This window comes from Vitis riparia, chromosome 9 (assembly GCF_004353265.1).
Source record: "Vitis riparia cultivar Riparia Gloire de Montpellier isolate 1030 chromosome 9, EGFV_Vit.rip_1.0, whole genome shotgun sequence".
In the NCBI taxonomy this organism is placed as follows: Eukaryota; Viridiplantae; Streptophyta; class Magnoliopsida; order Vitales; family Vitaceae; genus Vitis; species Vitis riparia.
In genome coordinates, this window is record NC_048439.1 from 2,384,372 (window position 1) to 2,406,829 (window position 22,458).

Genomic DNA, 22,458 nt, shown 5'->3' on the forward strand with positions numbered 1-22,458 from the left:
GCAGGATTTGACAGTCTTATTTGAAGGCAATATTTAACTGAAAATCAGTTAAAATTGGGCAGATTTTAGCTTAGAAAGATAAAACATAAACATGTGGTTCTAATTATGAACACACAACCATGTGACAGATTGGGTTACAGTTTCTATCTCAATCCCATATCTGCTATTGGGGTCCACAAAAAGTGACTTCAATATGGCCCTCCAGTGGTGTTGGTGGGTCACAGTGACCTTTGGAGTAGTGGATGGGGAAGGGGATAGGTACAAGATCGCTATGCTCTCAACACCTTCAAAGTTCTATCCATTTGGGCCCTACACTAAACTCCACTTTTCCCTTTTATATTATATGTTCTTTTTCCTTCTAATTTTTATTCTGGTTTTTTGGGTTACAGATCCTGTGTGAATACTAAACTGAATGCAACCCTGATTTCTGGTGAATTTATTTTATCATACTTTCGTGTCTTTTGCTCCTGAGTAGGCAGTTTTGGTCAGATTACTTCATATGTTGCTTTTCTTTGTGGCTTAGATCTTGGCATTAAGTTTGAGTAGGTCAGTTGATTTTGGATTCTTGGTGTTTTCTCTGGTTCTTTTGGTTTTTTTCCTCAAAAATTTGATTTCTGAGTTGGGTTTTTGGTTCTCAAAAGTTTTACAGTTACATGTGTTCTTGGTGTGGGGTTTCAAATTTCAGCCAAAGGATTTGCATTTTTGAGGTGGGTTAAATTTGGTTACTTGTAAATTTTTTTCCCTTCACATAATCAATTTTGTTTTAGGGAGTTTGCTGGGTTGAGCTAAAAACTCTGTTTATGAAATGGGATGATTTGAGGTAATCCTGAAATTATATTGTCTTTGAATTCCATTGGATGAGGGAGGACTGGATATCTTAATTTGTGTTAGTGGAGTTGGTTGGAAAGAGTTTGAAGATCCCATTCTACAGTGAGTTTGGTGTAGTATTTTCTTTCTAGAGGTGGGTATAGGTGTGGAAAGGAAAGATGAAAAAAGGAAAAGATGAGGGAAAGGTGATGAGTCCATTGTTCCCTAGGCTTCATGTTAATGATGCAGAGAAAGGAGGGCCAAGGGCACCTCCAAGGAACAAGATGGCTCTCTATGAACAACTTTCTGTTCCGAAGGTTCCTTCAAGATCAACATTCATACCTCTTCTACCCAATAACAGCGGCAGCTTGGTGCCTTCAGCCCCATCCACCCAGGTGAATTGAAGAATTCATTTTTTGCTCATAAAGGTGTTTGATTAGTATATATGCAATGACTATGGCTTCTGTTCCCACTCCATGATTTATAAATATATTTTTCTATGGTCTAAAATTTAGATATATATCTCACATTTATGTTGGTTTACTGCCTGAGTGCCTGTACAAGAATGGCACCTAGACAACGGATGAATTCAGTTTGCCTGATTCTTTGCAAATAAGATTTGGGATGGTTAATCTTCCTATTCCTTTATAATCAATTTATTACCAAGGTTTTTCTTTTGCTTCTTCTTGTTCCTTATTTGTTACTTAGACACTTAGTTTATAGCCGGCAAGTTTCACTGCTTCAGTGTTTTGCAGTTTCAATGGATTATGTTGTTTCTTTCCTTAGTTTCTGTCATGGTCTGTTGTGAGTGGCCATTGTTCAGGGTGCAACCAAATGGAAATTTTTTTGTCATGGCACCCTTTTTTTTATTGCCTTTTCTTTACCATATGGTATGACAGTTGACATAGTGTTGCATGAGTAATGCCAAGATAGGGTGGTAATTGGTAAAGGACCTTCATAACATGATATTTGTTTATAGTTTCTTGCCTTTCTGAAACTTTTGAGGTCTTGTAGAAAATTTTGGTGGAGGTTTCATTACTTTGCAAGCATATCGATTTCATTAAGAATGTTAATATTATTTTTGAAGTTCAGGAAATGTTGATTTTTGTGATGTTTTCTTTGTAATTTGGATTGTAGGGTAGTGGGCATGAGAGAAATGTGGTTACTCCATTTTGCTACACCCCTACAAGTGCTCATTTGGATGAGAATCATCATTTTCATTCTTCAAGTGGAGTAAATATGAGCTTTGAGTTGACTAATCTTGAACAGAAATCTGGGACATTTTATCATATTCCAAATGTCACAGGGCAGTTACCATTACAAGCCAATTGCAGTTATTCTCAACCACATTCACTCTCCAAACTGAAAAATCACAGAGGTGAGGATGATTCTGAAGTTCCAACCTTTTGCCAATCAGGTATAATTCCAGATTATTATAATGCTCCTCAGAATATCAATAAGGAAAGAGCCACTTGCTTAGACCTAAACTCTTCAGTGCAACTTGAATCTGCTTGTGGAAAGCATCAGAGAAACCTAAATGTGTCTCATTCTAGAGAGAGTATTTCAGCAACCGCATCTTCAGGTTTGTTAACTAGAGATGAGATTTTTGAACCATCGAAGCGAGTACGGACATCTTTAACCAAAGAAAATAAGAGGAATGTGGTGGTCGGTACAAACAGATTGGAGGATATTCATGATTCGCTTCATCAAGGATCTATGACTCTTCCAGAAAATGCTGATTTGCCAAATCCTTCCAAGGCTGTAGGAGGTGGATACGTTTCCACATCTCCCAAACCATCACTTTTAGATGATCATAGAAGAAGTGGTGGGCTTGAACATGAACTTGAAGAACAAAAAGAATCTGAGTCTTTACAAATGGGAAGCATTGACAAGAATTGTCATGTCTCTAATGCCAACATGGTGGGATCTATGTTGGGTTTTGACATTTCCCCTGATGATGTTGTAGGAATTATTGGTCACAAACATTTCTGGAAAACAAGGAATGCAATTGTCAAGTAAGTATCTGTGTGGTTGTTCTAATGTATATTTGCTATCCCTATATCTTCCTTTATAACAGATATTAGATATTTTATTTTGTTTGTTTGTTTGTCTGAAAATATCTTGAATTTTGGTTGTCTGTAGAAAAGTTCAGTACTTTTTTATGCTTGTTGCTATTGACAATTACAATAGCCTGATGGATCTTATGAGAAAAAAATATCAAGCTTTTCAAATATATTTCATATTGCTGTAAAAACTGAATAAAAGATTTGAGTGAGCATTTCTTTTCTGCATAACTTTTTTTTTGATAGGCAAATAAGAATCAGTATTTAAAGCATGTAATAGGAGACACACCACAAAGTGCACACGATGCATACCATATATGCCTAATCTATGTGAGAAGAGAATAAACAAAAAGGCACCTTCTCTAGTAGTAGACACCCCTCAAAAAAAGAAAAGAAAATGGTATCTCTAGTAGTAGCTTTGCTCCTTTAAAATTATGTTAGTCTTTGATCCAAGTCCCATGTTGCTATTTCAGTCAACAAAGAGTATTTGCAGTTCAAGTATTCGAGTTGCATAGACTAATAAAGGTATGCCGGTTTACCTAGTTAAGTTGCTTTGTCGTTTTTGAAGAGGAGATTTTTTACTTATTTTTATTCTGTTCCTTTTTCTTCCTTTAATCATGCTTGTGGAAAGAGAATTACATCACTTGATAATGAAACAGGTGCAAAGATTAATTGCTGGATCGCCAGAAGGGCAGCTTGATAATAACCTTTATCTAGCTGAACCTGCATCTCCTACAAAGAAATTGCCTTCAGAATCCCCCACAAAGAAATTGCCTTCAGAAAGTGTTCAACAACTACCATCCCAGATTGTTGATCCAAAAAATGGTTCTCAGAAGCAAGACTCTAACAATGAAGGTGCAGTCAAGGATGCAGTTGGGAACCCTCCTTTTGCTTCTCCAGTGGATATCAACAAAATCTATGCTGCTCAACAAACAAATCAGAGGCCTCTTGAAAATCAGCCACCAGTATCTATGGCTACTGATACACAACCAACTTCGTGGTGTTTCCACCCATCACAGGGAAATCAGTGGTTAGTTCCAGTGATGTCTCCATCAGAAGGACTTATTTACAAGCCCTATGCAGGTCAATGCTCTCCAACTCCAAGGTTAATGTCTCCCTTTTATGGCAACTATAGGCCAGTAAACTTAACTGTAATGGGGGGAGACTTTTTTAACACAACCTATGGTATTCCAATCTCTCTTCAACAAGGAATTGAGATTGTTCCCAGTAATCCTTTTCTGGGTCAGACCTACTTTCCACCATATGGCAAGCCACTTGTGAACCCATCTACTTCTGGTTCTGCTGTTGAACAGATGAACCTATCTGTTGGAGATCAATCAAGCAGGCCGAACAATAATGTATCAGTAGGGGATATTAATGCCACTGTACAGTCTGTGCATTATCAAAGCTTAGGTAACATGCCAAGCCAAAAGAGTGGAGGGATCTTAGGTTGTTTTGGGAAGTTTCAGGCCTCCAAAAGTAGTGAGTTACAGGTTAGTACAGCCAGTACTCCCTCAAAGAGAGCACAAGCAGATGCACTTCCTCTTTTTCCTGTGGCACCAAAAATTCAGGAATCTGATCAACTTGACCAAATTCATGGAAATGAGAAGCAAACACGAGCAATCAAAGTAGTACCACACAAGCATAAATCAGCTAGTGAATCAGCAGCCCGGATTTTTCGCTCTATACAAGAAGAAAGAAATCAGTATGATTAGTTTACCCTATTTAAATTAACTTGTTTTCAGTGAGACGACAAGTGGAAAACAACCATATTTTTGAACATTATTAGATGTTTGATGTTTGACGTTTTAGAGTTTGCATCCAACTGTTCTGATCACATTTTACATCTTAATATATTTCTATAACTTCAAGAAATTGAATGTTTTTCCTTCTTATTGTATTCACCTTTCTTTCATTTATATTATACACTTGATGCTCCTCTTTGCTGATTTTTCTTTTAAGAAATACTAAAAGGTTTTGATACACAATGCAGGAGAGGTACTCAAGGTGACAACCACTAAAACATGACCAGTATTGTGGACGAGCAATGCAGAAGGCACATGTAAGTTAGTCTAACTTGTCTATGGATATTGAGGAGAATAGCAAAGGGTGAAAAGAGGGATAGAAGTCGTGTGTTTTCTAGTCATTGTCCTTTTCGTTCGTAACTGTGCCTCTGCCCTCTTTTTTCAAAATAAAAGCTGAAAGGAAAGAACATGCGACAACTAAAATGCTGTAAATATGCTGAAATGCTTGTGCAACCTTCCAATATGCTGCTCAATGAGGTTCACTGGACCACAAGACCTTGTGGCAGTACTATGTAAAAAGAATTTTGATTGTACATTTTGTTGTAGCATAAGTATGAATAATTGTACAGATTCCCCCTCTAGCAAACATTTCAGATGTTAACAAACCCGACAAAGGAAATTTTCACCATGTAAAATGTAAATGAGAAGTTGTTTTCACCGTTCATTCACATGTATGTCTTTTTCGAATTTCCTTTTGATGATGTTCACTCACCTAAATACAGCAGTTTTGTCTGCCAAACCTGTGAATATGGAGCATTGGAAGTATCTTGGTAACTTATTCACCTGTTTGCTCTTCTTGTCCTGAAAGTTCTGTTCCCTTGTTCCATATCATTGTTACCTTCTTTATACTTGCAAATGGATTCAATACAATGATGGGAAATAAAACATTGGTGAGGGAATATGGGTAAATCCTACTTGTAGATGGAGGAATTAGTAGATGGGATGTCTGTTCAAAGATTTGCCTAAATTAGACAAAAACAGCTCATGGTAAACTCTCTTTGCATTAGCAGGTGTTATCTTGTAGACAGAGCTCAATAAGTCATAAAAGCAAATATTGGTGAGATTTGAAGTGATGACTTCCTAGGTCATGGGCAATTTTCTTTAGATTTGGAGATGTTTTCCTTGTAGATGAGCTTAATAAATGGGAAAAAATAAATATTGGTGAGGTTCCAAATCATGATTTCTTCTTATCTTACTAAAGGTGGTACCTAGCTCATTGATAAATTTGTTTACTCTTATAAATGTTCTTCTTAGTGAGGTTGGAAGTCATGACTTCCTAGCTTATTGATAACCCTTTTTATTTATAAAAAATAAAAATTGGCTAGAATTAATGAGATTCTCCTAATTCGACCCGATCATTATGAGTAGGACTTTAACCATAACATAGACGACAAATCCAAGATGTTTTCTTACAAGTAAGGGGGGAACTCATAATTTCTTAGCTCGCTCAAAGTAATTTTACGTGAAGAACATTTAAGTTGGTGAGTTCGCTAGAGGCACCTAGCCCTAGCCCATGGATAACTTTCTTTACGTTTGTGGATGTTGTCGATGCATGCAAACTACCAAAACAAACAGAGTTTCATGAAGCTTCTTTACGTTATTAGTTGTTATCCTTAGGCCGTGTTTGGAATGTTAAAATAGGGGATGAGAGTGAAAAGTCAATTTTATTCTTATTTATCAATGTGTTTAAATTATTTTTTAGAATGTGAACAAGCATAAACAAATTCTTCGCAATGGAAATCAAATCCTAATTTTACTAACATTTTGATTATTCCCTCCAACTTGAAACTATAATTCACCTCAAATACATCTTAAAGATGAAATTAATAAATAAAAAAAGTAAATATTAGTGAATATCGATGGATAACCTTTTTCAATATAAAAAAGATTTGTCATAATTTTAAATTTCATCAATAATATTGGAATGGTTTAAACTCGTGATTTTCTACCGATTAGATAATACATGAAATTATTAATTTGACCCAAAAGCTTAAAACCGTCACACCTTAATCATGAGTTCTTAACAAAAATGTACTATCATGAGGATGGTGGAATATTCCAATAAAAATTCAAAAATAAAAAACAATAATTTATACAATTTTAATTCAAGTTGCATTATGAATTCAACTACTTTTGTCCTATTCCATCCTCATACTCTTCTCTATCACCAAAAGAAGCTATGATTCAACTTGATCAAAATTTCACATTTTCTTTTCCTTAATTTATTAACAATAAAATAATAAAAACGATTTGTATAATTTTATTTGATAATAAAGTAATCAAACATTCAATGTACCCTGTTATCATCTTTGATGTCCACTCCAAAAATTTACTCCACTTGCTAGGTTTTTTCACAAATATGATTAAAATAAAATATTAAAATTAATATTTTTTTAAACATTTATTGATTTTACTTTTTTTTTTCCATTTATTTCAAATTATTTTCCTTTTTAATATTTTCATTCAATTATTAATTTCACTATAAAATTCATTTTTTTCCATTTATTTCAAATTATTTTCCTTTTTTAACATTTTCATTAAATTGCTATTTTCACTGAAAATTGTCATTTGCATTAACTCACCTCTTTCAATGATTTGCATTTTTTATTTTTAATTAATAATTGTAACTAACATTTCTTAAATTTGCTTTTTTTTTAAAAAAATTTCATTGTATTTTTTTTTAAATATTTTCATTAAATTATTAGCTTTATTAAGAATATAATAATAAAATGTATAAGGTTTTTTTTTTTTTTTTTTCTTTTTTTCCCCTTTTTTTGAGGTGAAATTAATGCATGGCTAAAAACATAAAACCGACACGTGAGACAACACAAATTTCTGAACAGCCAAACGCTCTATAAATACAGAGGAAAAAGCGCGAGAAAGTAGAGGCATGGCCTGAGAAAGAACCAGGCCGGTAACTTCTTCACACCTTCAAACTCTGAATTCTGATAAGAATTGAATTTTTTTCAGAAAGAACATGCATTTTTTATGTCTCATTTGATCTGTGTGTTGTGTCAGTGTGGGGGGTTTTGGTCTCATGGCGTTTGCTTCACCCCATCAGACGTACATTCCTCTGCCGTCTGACTCGGGTAATTTCACCACTGTTTGGTTCTAACTCTTGATTTTATTTTTCTTTTTGGGGATTTTTGCTTCGTGGGTTTTGCTCATTTCCAGTTTCTGAATGTGGGTTCTCTGGTTTAGTAGCTGTTTTGTTTTTTAATTTCCCCTTAATTTTGTGCAATTTTTTTGCTTTCTGGGTTTTTATGGCTGCTGGCGTCTGCATGTGGGTTTTATCATTTGGATGTACCTGAGTGTTGTATGTGTTCTTTTCAATTAGATTTTTTGGGGGGGCTATATGCTCTCTGGGTTTTGCAGCTTGTGGGTTTATAGTTTAATTGTTAAATTTTGCTTCTTTGGAATTTTTATTTTAGGGTTTTGATCATTGTCAGTTCTTGAATGTGGGTCTGGATTTTGATATTAGGTAATCTTATTTTTGCCTTAATTTATTTTTTCAAAAATTTTCCGGGGCATTGTTTTATTGGTATTAGAGGTGGGTCATTTCATCTTTTGAGTTTCTTTAATGTATTTTCTTTCTGGAGTATTTTTTATGATTGCATTGTCTGGTCTGTGGGTTTTGTTTTTGACAGTGGGTATGATTTTCTGCTTAAACCTTTGATTTTTCTTTGTGGGATTTCATATTGGTTTTCATGGTTTTGTATTATATAATTTTATTTTATTTTTTTTCCTTACTTTATTAATTTCAGTTTTTGAGTCAATTATTTTGTTTATATGTTGATTAAGGAACTTCCATTTTATTGCTTGGTTTTTTCTACTTTACAATTACTATGATTGTTTGTAGCCAGATGCTAACAAACTGATTTTGGTAACATTTGGTTGCTAAGTTTTCCATAATTCCCTGTTTGGCGGCCGAGTAACCAAAGAGAAAAAAAACAAAAAGGAAAATTGGAACCTTATATATTTATATTTATCTTGATTCCAGAAGGGGCGAAATAAATCTGTTTTGAACAATTATATGGCTACATCAAGTTTGAGTTTTTTTTGGTTATTGGAGAGTAAGCAAAAATAAGTGGAAAGACTAAATTTTCTTTCCTTTTCTTTCTTTCGTTTTCTTAACAACCAAACAAAAGGCATAGTTTTTCTTTAGGAATAGCACGGTTAATTGTTGGGCTTCATCTATTTGAGGTTTGGGAAACCATAAAATTTTATGCTATTTTGTTTAGGTCTTTTGACCTGTTGTTTGATTGAAAATATGGCCATAAATAGAATCAAATAGTGAAGCAAAATCATGTAGGTGTCATCAAATACTTAGATTGAGGCTTTGCTGGATTACTAATTTCTCTTTTGCTTGTTTGTTTCATTTTTCCCTTCCTCAATAAATTGGTTGGAGAATCATTCATTTACTCATGATCATTGTTTTAAAAGCTATTGAGGCTTATGCTTGGGGGCTCGCTCTACGAACTGGCCTTGAGCCTATAGCCTCATTTCAGTGTAAATGAGGCATAATTCTTACCCTATTGAGGCTTATAGCTTTGAGGTTGTAGCTTCCAGGTTGTTGAGGCTTAAGCCTCAAATATCCAAAGGGTTTTAATGGGTTTCTATACTTTGTGGATTTTTTTATATATTTCATAAGAGGCTTAAGTCTTAATATTCAATGAATTTTAATGGGTTATATGCTTGGTGGGCTTTTGGTATGGAGTTTAAATTTTTTATTAGGTCCTGATTTGGGTTAAAACTTTTTACAAAATAAGGGCTCAATTGACTTCCAATGAATCCTTTAAATAAAGAGGAAACAAAAAGATTGAAAAGAAGGAATAGGGGAATTGTTGCTACCCTTGGCCAAGTTTATATATAATCATTATCTTATTATTGATAGAGAAGGAAAAATAGGATTGCAATTGATGGATAAAGAATAATAACGGGTGGATATCAACACTAATGGGGAAGATAATATAGCAATTTGATATGATTATATTTCTTGAAGGATCCTACTAGTGATAGTGACAGTAGTGTTGACAATTATTTGATGAACCCATGAGATAAAGCTAAATTTTTTTGATAAGTAAAAGAGATAAAATTGTATTGAAAAGAGCCACCAAAACGGCGACTCAAAGTATACAAAGAAGATACACCTCTCCCATCAAACATGGAGGAGCAAGAAAAACCCCACCCTCAACGAGAACCCACCCAATCAATGAAACCAACTAAAGTCAAAGGACCATCTTTTATGATATAAAGCTAAATTTTAAAAGAGAGGAAAATAAACTAAAATTAGAAACTATTAAAAATGACAAAGAATTAGTTTTATTATTATGAAGTTTATGTTTTTTTTATTATTCAATTTTCTTGTGATGTTATTAGTATTTTTATTTTTTATTTTTTTATTGTTTATTTATTGAGGTTTAGGTTTATACCTTGTTCTACCTTAAGGCTTATTCCTCGCCTCAGTTGGGCAAAACACTTCAAGACCATCATTACTTGTGTACTAACATATCTTTTGCAATTTTTTTTTCTTAGTTGTGGTTAATTTCTTCCCATCTCTCCTCTCCACCCATTGTCTACCTTCTCACCCACCAATAAGAAAAAACCTGAATCATTCTACATCAATTCTCATCTGTTATTTCTATGGATGTGGTCTCTGGATCATTTTTTTGTTAATGCACTCGACAACATTACTTATTCTCTCATGTCTTGTGAGCATCAGCCTTATCTTGTTCCTCATGTTTAGAGGAATAAAATAAAATGTGTCATGATTTTGTAACTTGTCATGGTTCTTGCTTACTACAGTGCACCAGAGTGAAATGGGCGTCTGTTAAGTGTAAATTGTAAGGAATAGCAGGTTGTGCATCCAGGACCGTTGTTATTGAAGAGAAGTTAAGGATTAGGTCCTTTATTAGGACAGGGAGTACATTTAATCTGTATAATTTTGCTATATTTGTTGCACTTGAATTTTTTGTTTTTTATTTCTGTAAAACTTGATGCCATCTGTTGGTCTTGATCTTTGTTCTTGTCTATATTATAAATGTTTTCCAGGTGGCCAACACCCGGATCATGCAGCTCTTTTATCACTAGTTCCAATATATATAGTTACCCATGCATCTCAGCTGCCGAAAGACTTTCTTGTTCCATCCCCTGTAAGGCAATTGGTTATTGGATTTGATTGTGAGGGTGTTGACCTTTGTCGTCATGGAAGTCTTTGCATCATGCAGGTGATTATTCATTCTTATGCCATGTCAGCTATGATAGCAAAATTCTGCTTCATAAGCTGGAGAATTCCCTAACTTCAATCTCATGAGGATAATTTAAGCCAGTCAAATTGCCAACATCACTAATGTGATTATATATTTTAGAAATGCATATGAATACTGCTTATAAATATCATGACTCATACCATAATGCGTGCTGTAAGACATGTATTAAGACTAATTACAGATATGTCTTAGAACATACAGGAGTAATACTTTGAACCTTGGAATTCTACTATTTTGTTTGTTATAGTCTTAATAGCTCTTCCATTTGAGAGATTGTTGTTTTATTTGTGTATCTAGTTGAAGGATTTGAACTTACTGAATTATATCCTAATCTAGTATGATTATTAGTCCTATTTTTTGGAAATAGAGGGAAGATCCATGTAGTGAAACTAAACCTCAGGTGTTGGAAGTGTGCTTTCCTCAATTAGAAATGAATAGCATATCTCACAGATTGTAAACATAGTCTTATAGATTATGGAAGTGATATAAATCTTGAGAGAAATATGTATGTACTATGAGCATCATTTGAGGCTGAGAGCCAGTGGTGCTCATATTTGATTCAATGCTGTGAAGATTTACCACTCAGACATGACTTTCTTCTTGTGAGGAACTACTGTTTAAGAATGGCATTCATTCTATTGATTTTTAGTTGGCAGAACCTAGCGGATATGTGTTTAACTTTTAGGTTCTTATTATGATATTATGTTGCATATATATTTGCCTATACAATTCTCCATTCTGTGTATGTTGTCATAAGGATATTATTCTGTGGAGTGTGAACTGATAAAAAAATGTCCTTTGTTCTTTTCAGCTTGCCTTTCCAGATGCTATATATTTGGTTGATGCTATTCAGGGAGGGGAGAAGCTAATGAAAGCTTGTAAGCCTGCTCTAGAGTCCACCTATATAACTAAAGTTATTCATGACTGCAAACGAGATAGTGAGGTCTCACAAAATAGTTGGTTACTTTATGTGTTCTAGATAACATGTTCTCACATTTTCTGCTTATCTTTAGCTATTTTCCCTATTGTGCAGGCACTGTATTTTCAGTTTGGCATCAAGTTGCATAATGTTGTGGATTCTCAGGTAAGTTTAATAAATATTACTATGTTTTTGGACAAATTTGCTGCAAGCATTTACTGTCATATGCTTTCCTGGTGCATTGGAACTTCTAAATATCCCCTTATCTTGAAGTCATTAAACTGAGACTGGCTGGTTCATCAAGCCTAAAGGACTGCACTTGACAGTGGGGGCAGGGGGAATGGGTGGATATTATTTGGCATCGGTTTGGGATGCTGGTTGCTCAATCCCAGCCAGACCATGTGGCCCTGGTCATGGCAGTAAGACTACTGGGGATACATTTTTTGCTTATGCCATCAGTTTCCTTTTGCTTTTTGTTGATAAGTCATGAGTCCAATGCTGCTATCAGAAAAAAGTTGTCTTTTGGCCATGTCAGGCTGCCTTTCTAACCCTCAAATAAGTGCTCACTGTTTGTGTCTGTATTTTGTCTTAGCTGATAAATGAGATAACCAATGTTAACCGTGGTTATACTGTGCGATTCAATATTAGGGTATTTTAGGGTTTCAAAGGAGGGACCCCTGCTTTTACATTCATAATAAAATTCTACATCAAGCTTTCCTCGTGTTTCTTTTTTCCTTAAATCAAAACTTCAACAAATTTTATGTAGCAGTAAACCTAATAGTATTTTTTCATGTTTGTGCGGTCCTCTATTGGTTTAAGTTATCACGTTTACAGTAGTAAATGCTTTTTCTTTTTCTTTTTTTCTTGATTCACAGTCAATTGCATCATGAGTGATCAATAGGAGACAGTTTTTGCCTGACATTTCCACTTGCATGTCCAAACAGATAGCATATTCTCTAATAGAGGAACAACAAGGACGAAGAAGATCACCTGACGACTACATTTCTTTTGTTGGCCTCCTTGCAGATCCACGCTATTGTGGTACTAAATTGAGACTGTTCCATTTTCATCATTAATTTCTTGTCATGTAACTACTATTCTTTTTTTAATGGAAAAAATTTCTAAATTCAATAAGTAAATATTACATGTTTTTTGAGGTTACATCCAAGCCATTCTTCTCTTTCTTCTTTCTGCCTCATATGTGTATTTAATTGCTTTAAATATTTCTGTTTTGTTATTGTAATGATACACTCTTGATAGGTATATACGAGTCATTGTCTCACCAGTCCTTAATGCAATACATGGACTTCTTTTTACCTCAAGGAGTCAAAAAAACAGAACCTATGGTATCATGTGGAATAAACTAAACAACGACCACAATTATGTAGTGAAGCATGGATTGCCATTGTGATGCATCATGACTTCCTGTAGACATATGGCTGGAGAAACAGCAGAGTAGTATTACGAAATCCTGGGAAAGAGTACCCTTACAGCATTACATTTTTCCTTTATTGTCTCCTAGTCAAGGTTCAAAGCATTTTTTTCAGGTTTCGCTATTAGAGTACTACTATTTGTATTCTTGATTTTGCCATTTAGCAAACAGGAAATATGTGAGGTTTAAGTATTTATGTTACTTTTAGATACAAGTTTGTTGGAGTTGGAACTGCACAGCTGCAAGTTTTTTATTTATCAAATGGAAAAGTGGTCCAAATCGTATATGCAAGAACCTCTCGTATGATAATCAACTAATCATTAAGTTCCATGATATGAACTTACGATTTGAACATTTTCCTTGTCTTGTGTAGTTACATATGTACATGGTTCTCTTTTAACACTTTTTGGTTTAGAATCAGTTACTAGATACATAAAAGCATGGAATTAGCATCTATATAAATTCATATCCAGTTGTTTTGAGTTTCACTCTTTAGGATCTGGGTGTAGGTATCTCATACCTTGAGAAGAAGGAAGTCCGCGTCCTTCTGAAACAGGTCAGTATCAGCAGCCTTGGTACTAGTTTGGAAGTAATGGTGGTATTGTGATTACTTTTAAACTGACTTGCAGCTGCCTCCTTATAGCTATCACATGTCAAAAGTTTACAAATTATGAAATATTAAAAAAGGATTTCCGCATAAGCAAAAGTTTCGTGTAATCCGTTTGCACTTTCCTTGTTTTATCTTTTGTGTTTCTAGTTCCGAAAATGTTTTCTTTACTATGATATTTTGTATTAATGTAAATGCCTTGCTGTTGGCTTTGTATTCTAGAATGATATGCATTTCAATCTTCATCTCCAGGATCCAAAATTTTGGACATACCGGCCCTTGTCAGAATTAATGGTCCGTGCTGCAGCTGATGATGTCCGCTTTCTCCCATACATCTACTACAAAATGATGGAGGAACTCAACGAACACTCCTTATGGAAACTTGCAGTTCGTGGGGCGCTGTATTGTAGATGTTTCTGTGTGAATGACAACGAATATGCAGATTGGCCATCTCTTCCCAATATGCCAGGTCTTTTATACACATACAACAAGCTCATGTATTCATGTTAGAATCTAGGAATATATATTTATATTTTGTAATTTCAAGTTATGTGGCACATAATGTTTACGGTTCCATGGTTCCATGGTGCTGACTGGTGAGACTAGACTGGCTGAGTGTAAATTAAGAAAATGAGACTTGGTGCTTTTGAATCCATTGCTTGGACCTGGATCAAGAACATGTAGTGCAACTCTAGATATACACAATATGCATGGCAGAAGATCAACAAAAGTTGAACTTTTGGAATCATCTTATTTTGATTCCTATGTTGAAGCTCTTTCTCATGTGCTACAACTTTTATTTGGTAGGATTGGAATATAAGTTCCGGGACTTTGCTGAATTTTTTCTTTGAATACTGAAGTTTGTTTTTCCCTCCAGAAAATCTAATGGTGGATGGAAAGGCTCCTGAGGAGGAGATACTATCAGTGCTGGAGATTCCTCAGGGGAAAATGGGATGTGTGATTGGGAGGAAAGGGGCTTCCATCCTTTCCATAAAACAATGTTGCAAGTAAGCTTCTCCCTCTGGGTTTTCTTTCCAAAATAATATTTTCCAAGAAAAAATTTGAAAATTTGATAGAAACCCATACTAGTGTAGTAAAAAATGATGGCCCACAAGGTAGGCCGGCTATTTTTTTCTTTCTTTCTTTGATTAAGAACCGTGTTCAATGAATGCGGTTTTCTTGAAACCAGAGAAACCCAAAATAGTGTAGTAAAAAATGATGAACCGTTTTCTTTGACTTTCCTCTAAAACCGCATTCACAGAATGTGATGTTGAGAGGTTGTTAAAGTAGACTGAAACTCATGCCCTGTTATTCTTTTCCTTACCAGTTGGGAGATAAAATTATCCACTTAATTTTTCCTTTCTTTTTTTTTTTTTAAATTTTTGAAAATTAGATGAGGGTAAAGTTGATATTTTGAATACCGTTATTTTTAATTTAAATTTGAAATGTATATTGCAGAGCTGAGATCCTTATCGGAGGAGCCAAGGGACCACCTGACATGGTTCGTTCATAACCTTCATCAAGTGCCTCTGGTTTCACACTAAATTTTCCATGTGAATTTATCGTACTTTGATATCATGTTATACTACCAATTCACTCGGGTTTCCGAGCTAATTATGGTTCACACGTATCATTGTGCAGGTGTTTATAATTGGACCGGTGAAGGAAGTGAGGAAGGCGGAGGCCATTCTGAGGGGGAGGATATAGCAGAGAGCTCTTTGCTGAAGATGGCGCTAACTTATCCCAAAAGCATGCATGAGTTTGGCCTTTCTCTCAGTATTTACCATCTTATGTAATGAACTTAAACCCCCCCACCTACCCATCTTTGATGTACAAAGATGATGGGTTTGTTAATAAAACGCCATCCTTGTGCCAAAATCTCTTTGTGGTTTCAAAACCTTGCTGCCCACATCCCACATTGGCCTCCCAGTGAGCCTGGCTCTCCTGGGTTTTCCTTTACAAGGTAGGCAAATGCAAGGGCTGCTTCTTGAGGTGCTCGGCTTTGAATAACGGTATTAGTCCCGGCCCCGGGCGCATCTGGGTTGTTGATAGATATGACAAAGTTTGATATAATTAGCCAATACGATTCAAGATCGAGTATAATCGAGATTGGATCAAATTCGACCTATATAACCTCTTTACTAAGGAGGTTGTTTTTACTTTTTAGACTAACGTGCATAGCATGAATTTATTTAAGGTTTGGTTTTGAATACGACTCGAGCCTAATTGTTGGCGAATCATTGAGTTGATTTGGGCTGGATGGATCGGGTAGTGCTGCAATGATGGATGGTGGTCTCAAGACAGATATTATAATGCGGATTTTGTTTGGTGGGGCATAAGTGTGGCACACGTGGGAGTGGAGATGATGGAGGTGCTGGGCTTAGCCAGCTTGGGGATTCTAGGATGAGTACGAGTTCTAGAAAATACGGGGAAAGCGACGGCTCAGGGTGAAAGGGATAAGGGACCCCTCAATGTGGGGGGAGTGTATTGGGTTGTTGTGCGTAAGGCCATTGAATGTGACAAAACCACTGTTCATGCATGTACATGAAAACCTCGCTGCCACATGTCGCACCAACGGCCCCTATTCATCTCGACATGTCCCCGTCACTGTAAATTCTATTTCGTCCGGTCCGGTGGTGGTGGTCGCATTCCTCTCCTTATCTTCTTCCATGCCGACATACTTGTCCATTCTCTCTGACCTTGGACCCGACTTTGTTTACTCCGGATTCATCCAACTCATCAATCCAAAATTTCAATCTCCCAATCAACTCAAATAATTCAATTCTGGTCAAATTCCGGTCTCATTTTGAATAGTTGAAATCAAAATCATAATTTTTTTTTAAAAATAAGATCGATATTATAAAATTTTTATTAAATATAAAAGAACTTCTTAAATAAATCAAAATAATTTTATTTAAAAAATAATTTTATTTAAAAAATAATATTTTTTACAAAATATATTTTTCTTCATTTTGATCCTAATTATACAAGTACCTTTTAAATTAGCAAAATATTTTACTATAAATGGACAAGAGTTTTTAACTTTGGGTCATGAAAAAAAAATCAGAGAGTTAGAAAGTTAGGTGGGCCCTGAATTTGATGACTTTTGGAGGGTGGAAAAGCTCCAAACATATGAGGCCAAAAGTCCATCAACTACGGCCCATAACCCTCCAATGGCTAACAACATTAATGGCCCAAATCCACTTCCCTGTGCGTGACCTGCACGTGACGTGACCTCACAAAACCCCGCTAAACCCCAAAAGAAAGAGAGAAATGGGGAAAAAAAAATATTAATCCAGTGCGGCACATTCACAGCAAAGGCGATATGGATCGCCATTAAAATTCCAGAAGATAATGTTAATTAAGAGAGATTCGGACTCAATCAGATGGTCCCAGTTCCAGCTCTACTGTTTTCATTTCCCATGTGATTTATACCTATCCCCTCAGCTCTCCCCCCAATCACCTACCGCCACGTGTGAATAAGAGCGTTGAGTTCACGTGTAAGCCGTAATAATACAATCGAACCCCCTGGCCCCCCACTCTCTCCCGGCTCGGGACCACCAGCCACCCCCCCGGCGCCTAGCCGCGCCGGCTTCCCCCCTTGAAAGTGATGGCGTCACCCGAGCCGACAAATCACGTCCCATTACCAGAAATAACGCGGGAAAGGGCGGAGGGGCATTAATTGAGATTTTGACATTCTTCCCCTCAATCACGACCGTCAATCAGGGCTCCGGTTCATTATCCAACGGCTCAGATTCAGTGGTCAATCGTAGAACAGACTAAAATATCAATTAAGACCCTTTCTATATATATCAATTAATTCTCGGTTGAAGACCCGAAACATCGATTAGTTTTCTTTGATTTTCCGAAATGGGTATTTCTAGAACCCACTCTTTCTCTCTGGTTTGATCTCTCTTGAGTTTCTAATGGGTTTGATTTTCTTACCTTTTTTTTTTTTTAATTTTTTGGCTCTGTGTGTGTGCAGACTGCAGAGAAGGTGAAGAAAAACATGAGAGTTGACAAATATAAGGGGGTGAGAAAGGGGAGGAAATGCAATGGGAACCCATTCACTGAGCTGTGTAATGATGGGAAGCATGTGGGTAGGACTCAGAACCCAGATTTATACTCTCTTTCTCTCTCCAAAAAATATATTACAAGACTGTGAAGAGACAAAATTCCTGTAACAACTTGCTTGGGCTATCTTTTCTCATGTTCCAAACACCTCCCACTACCTGTTTTTCTGTTCAAAATTCGAGTCCTAAGAAACCATTCTCTGCATATCCGTATACCTGTGTATCTCTTTCTAATTTCTCGTTTTGATTCCTTACTGTTTGTTAGAATGTACTTCCATTATTATATGTATATAATGTGTGAGATGATCATGTGTATATGTATATAATAGTCCACCATGATTTTCAGGGAAAGCCACGAATTAGTAAATATATATAGTTGCCACACTTGTAATAGGAACATGGTCTCTGGTTTTTTCCCGAGTGGGGTTGGAAATAATCCTATGATCAGATGCTCAATATTACAAGTTCACCATGAAGAAGGTGGAGTATAATCTTCAACCAAAGAAGTCGTTGAAGGGGATTGGCAGGTGACAAGCAAGATAAGATGGTTGAGATGGATTGGGTGGGATGGTCAAAAGGAGGATGGGATTGTCAACATCAGGCTATCCTTGGGGGAGTTGTAACTTGTAGTTGGAATCATCTGTCTCTCTCTCTCTCTTTCTTTCTATATATATATACTGTTTTCACCAAGTAAAGGCACTGTTAATAGAAAATGAAAACAAAAATGGTGATGATTAAGACTATGATTAATAGATATCTTTTAGGAAGCCCAGAGAGAGAGAGAGAGAGAGAGAGAGAGAGAGAGAGAGAGAGGAGGGTACTGCTGAAGATGCTCACTTTAACTGCAGTTTACTGAAACTTTTACAGGACGCATGGAATAGAAGGAGGTCAGAGCTTTTCCCCCACTTAACAACTTAGAAATATTTAAAAAAAAAAAAAGTGGCAACAGATAGAAAAATAATTAAGATTCAAAATGCTTCTCTGAAATCTCATGCTCCCCAGCTGCAAAAATATACTCTTACAGCAGCCCCCCACCAAAACTGACCCAGAAGCCTTATCTTTTTAATAACACCCATTACACCTCCTTCAACTCTTGAAGCTATATTTTATTGGAGCCACCCTTTTTAATCTCATATTTTATACGTTCAAGTACACTACCATACCAGTATTTGTTCTGTTATAACACATTGGACCATCTCTTCCCCCATTCTATATAAGCATATTTTTCAACATTGCACAGATACAATCACAAATAGTACTACTCTATAGCTCCAATGGCTGTTCAAGGTAGAAAAGTGTTACTACTGCTTCTTCAATAACTCTCTACTTTATACTCTTCAATTTTTGAATCAATAAGAATCAAAAACCAAACTAAACTTTGTTCTATACGTCTCTTCTTTCCTTATGTTCATGTTTGGTTGTTTGACTCATATGGGCTGTAGTTTTGAGATTCTATGGGCTGTCTCTCCATTACAATTTGCGGACAAAACTTAGTTTACTAAGACTGACGTTAGCACTTGCTGCTTTGTTTGCTCACTGCAGTTTTCTTGATGTGGAATTAAAGAGGGCGGTTAGTGCCAGTACCAGATTGTACAAAAGGCGACTCCAAACTGAGGTTTGATCCAACTTTGCTTCTGTTAATCGCAATAAAAGGGCTCGAAAAAACCGAACTTCCTCGGTCTCTTGGCTCTTTGTATGATTTTCAAACTTTGGGGAAGTAGCAGCTGGATCTGGAATTGGTACACACTTATATCTATATCTATCTATATATATATCTATTTCTCAAGCTCTTGATCTAGTTTCCCTTTTTACTTGCTCTTCTTCCATGTTTGATATATCACCTATTGATTCATGGGCTTTCAGCCCATCGTTTTTGCTTAATTTGCTGAGACTGTTCTTGTTCTTCTTCCAAATTTGGATTTTCAGGGATTTGTCTAAGGCTTCTACGGTTTCTTAGTATCGAAAATTTAGAACAGGCGATGGATAGTTTGGGTTGGGATGGCTCACCAGTGGTTGCGAACGCATCGTCCTTGTGGAGCAATCAGCAAAGTGGGGTCGAGCAAAGCTTGATGGTGACCAACTTGAACTGCTGCGGTTATGGGGGAAGGATGCATCTGGTGGAAGACATGTTTGATCCAATTCAAGAGCTCCAAAAAGCTCAGCCTTCACATGGGACTTCAAGTTCTAATAAAGTAAGTGAAATGGCTCAGCAATTGGCCCCGGCTTTTGCTTCGGATTCCGTACATGTTGTTTCAAACTTGAATTTAGCAGCAGATACCGGGCTTGCTAAGTCGGTGGCTGGAACCAATTGGGAAGAAGCCTTGAGAGCTGAATTGGGGTCTTCCCCTTTGATCAACAGGCCTTATATCATGAACCCATTAGGCAGTTTAATGGCTGGTTTTGGAAAAACCCAGCAATTTCAGGTTGTTAATGGCTTCCAAGATGGCACAGCTGGTGTTTCTGCGACGGGCTCTCTTGAGTCTCTTGACTGCTTGCTGTCAGCAACTAACAGTAACACTGAAACATCTATTGAAGATGATGGAATTTCTGTGATCTTCTCTGATTGCAGAAACTTATGGAACTTTGGTTCTGGCAGTGCAGTTTCATCTGGAGATTCTGAGAACAATGGCTTCAATACAAGAAAGAAGGAGATGCATTGCGCGGTAAATGAGCTTGATGAAACAATCTCTCAGGGTTCCTCAGACCGACTTGCTAACCCTGGAATATGTTCAGAAACCAAGCCTAATTCTATGAAGAGAAGCTGTGATCAAAATGAACTCAAAGTTAGTCCAAATTATCATTGCTTTGATCTTCTCCAGTCTGATGCTTGCACCACAGATGGCGGTTTCCGACTCATTTCTGAGAATTCACCGAAACCAAAGAAGCCGAGATCGGAAAAGCGGCCGCCAAGTTCATCAAACATCAACTTCCAGCAGCCGAGTTCATCGGCGTCCTCAGTGGAGGAACCTGATTCTGAGGCCATTGCACAAATGAAGGAGATTATTTACCGGGCTGCAGCTTTCAGGCCGGTGAATTTTGGAATGGATGCGGTGGAGAAGCCCAAGAGGAAGAATGTTAGGATATCAACTGATCCACAAACAGTGGCTGCAAGGCAAAGGAGGGAGAGAATCAGTGAAAGAATTAGGGTTTTGCAGAGGCTGGTTCCTGGTGGAAACAAGATGGATACTGCATCAATGCTTGATGAGGCTGCTAATTATCTCAAGTTCCTCAGGTCACAAGTCAAAGCTCTAGAAACCCTAGGCCACAAGCTTGATTCAGTGAATTGTGTCCATACAAACCTTCCTTTCTCTGCATTGCCCTTCAACCACTCATTTCCCATGCAAACCCATCTTCCACTCCAAAACCCTAGCCCAATCCACCAACCCAGGAGTTGAAAAAAAAAAAAACAAGAGCTTACCCAGAGGGAAAAAAATTAAGTTAATCTAGAATCATTCCCTCAAACCCAGTTTAAAAAATCCTAACTCTAGACCCTAATCATACTCATCATCATATCATTTTCTAGCCCACCAAACAGGGAAAAAAAACCCTAATCTAAGACCCATCATAATTTTCATCATTACGACGTTCTATGATAACATCTGGTAATTATCAGCAGCATGAGGACACCCACCATCCAAGCGCACAAAATATTAGACTGTTGGGCAGACCCATCTCCACTGCTGTTTTTGCTGCTTCCACTATCATTTTGTCCAGACTTCGCCAAATAAGATAGATAGTGGAAGTAGCAAAAGGACTTGGCTTTGATGCATGACTTTTCTTTTTGTAGTACTAAAAAGCCTCCTCTGCAATTATAGCACTATGATTAAGATGAGGGGCTAGAAAGTGATTATCACTTTATCTTGTTTAATAATTCTTTTTTATGTCATCCTATGTACTTAAAGCTCACTTTTATTGGAGATCTTTATGGGTTTTTTTAATGTACTATTTTAGCTAAAACCAATGCAAGAGACATTCTCTTAAGAATTGTGAGCCTGAGTCAGTGGTCCTGTCTCCTTGATTCAATCCAAAGCGTGCCCTTGGAAAGCACCCCAACCTTATTGCTCAGCACATGTTCTGATGTCCATGTCTTCTCTTTTGGCAGTTTGGGTTTTTCTTTTTTCTTAATATTATTGTGAGCCCACCATGCAATTTTATGGCTTTGTTATTGTAGCTGAGTTGATGATGATGCAGATGATGAAAGGAGGGTTGATTTCTGGGTCTTGTTTGGCTTTTGCTGTGGGAAAATGGAAAAATATATGGCCTTGTTTTTCATGGGTCTTTTCTAGTTGATGATGAAATGGGTTTGTTCTTGAATTTTGATTTCTGGGTCCTGTTTGGCTTCAGTTGTGAGGTTTTTCTGACCCTCAAATAATGCAAGCAGATGATGATGAAATGGGCTAGCTAGCTGTTCATGGCTTTTGATTTCTGGGTCATACCATATTTGGTTTCTTTTTTGTCTTGTAAAGATTGCAAAAGTGGTTTT

At 36.5% G+C, this 22,458-nt stretch overlaps 3 protein-coding genes across 8 annotated transcripts; all 3 read left to right on the plus strand.

The window, feature by feature from the left end:
• Nucleotides 1–220: 220 nt before the first annotated feature.
• Nucleotides 221–5,343, plus strand: LOC117922160 (protein EARLY FLOWERING 3). Of its 2 annotated transcripts, XM_034840195.1 has the most exons (5): nt 222–1,202; nt 1,945–2,822; nt 3,344–3,395; nt 3,530–4,575; nt 4,864–5,343. In XM_034840195.1, exons 1-5 carry the CDS (start codon nt 987–989, stop codon nt 4,889–4,891), a joined length of 2,220 nt encoding a protein of 739 aa, XP_034696086.1. In that variant the 5' UTR covers nt 222–986; the 3' UTR covers nt 4,892–5,343. The 2 variants fall into 2 exon arrangements, with proteins under 2 accessions (XP_034696087.1, XP_034696086.1); XM_034840196.1 differs by lacking the exon at nt 4,864–5,343 and having other exon boundaries at nt 221–1,202; nt 3,530–4,745.
• A 2,158-nt stretch (nt 5,344–7,501) lies between these two features.
• LOC117921453 (piRNA biogenesis protein EXD1-like) lies at nt 7,502–16,030 on the plus strand. Of its 2 annotated transcripts, none has more exons than XM_034839315.1 (11): nt 7,502–7,589; nt 7,694–7,764; nt 10,727–10,902; nt 11,756–11,887; nt 11,978–12,028; nt 12,808–12,904; nt 13,805–13,851; nt 14,155–14,371; nt 14,780–14,909; nt 15,361–15,434; nt 15,544–16,030. In XM_034839315.1, exons 2-10 carry the CDS (start codon nt 7,713–7,715, stop codon nt 15,413–15,415), a joined length of 957 nt encoding a protein of 318 aa, XP_034695206.1. In that variant the 5' UTR covers nt 7,502–7,589; nt 7,694–7,712; the 3' UTR covers nt 15,416–15,434; nt 15,544–16,030. The 2 variants fall into 2 exon arrangements, with proteins under 2 accessions (XP_034695206.1, XP_034695205.1); XM_034839314.1 differs by having other exon boundaries at nt 15,361–15,403.
• A 1,710-nt stretch (nt 16,031–17,740) lies between these two features.
• LOC117922714 (transcription factor bHLH87) lies at nt 17,741–22,040 on the plus strand. 4 transcript variants are annotated; one of them, XM_034840910.1, is made up of 4 exons: nt 17,741–17,776; nt 17,888–18,002; nt 19,518–19,714; nt 19,902–22,040. In XM_034840910.1, the coding sequence occupies exon 4, from the start codon at nt 19,955–19,957 to the stop codon at nt 21,368–21,370; it is 1,416 nt and encodes a 471-aa protein (XP_034696801.1). In that variant the 5' UTR covers nt 17,741–17,776; nt 17,888–18,002; nt 19,518–19,714; nt 19,902–19,954; the 3' UTR covers nt 21,371–22,040. The 4 variants fall into 4 exon arrangements, with proteins under 4 accessions (XP_034696801.1, XP_034696802.1, XP_034696800.1 ...); XM_034840911.1 differs by lacking the exon at nt 17,741–17,776 and having other exon boundaries at nt 17,795–18,862; XM_034840909.1 differs by lacking the exon at nt 17,741–17,776 and having other exon boundaries at nt 17,795–18,002.
• The last annotated feature ends 418 nt before the right edge of the window (nt 22,041–22,458 follow it).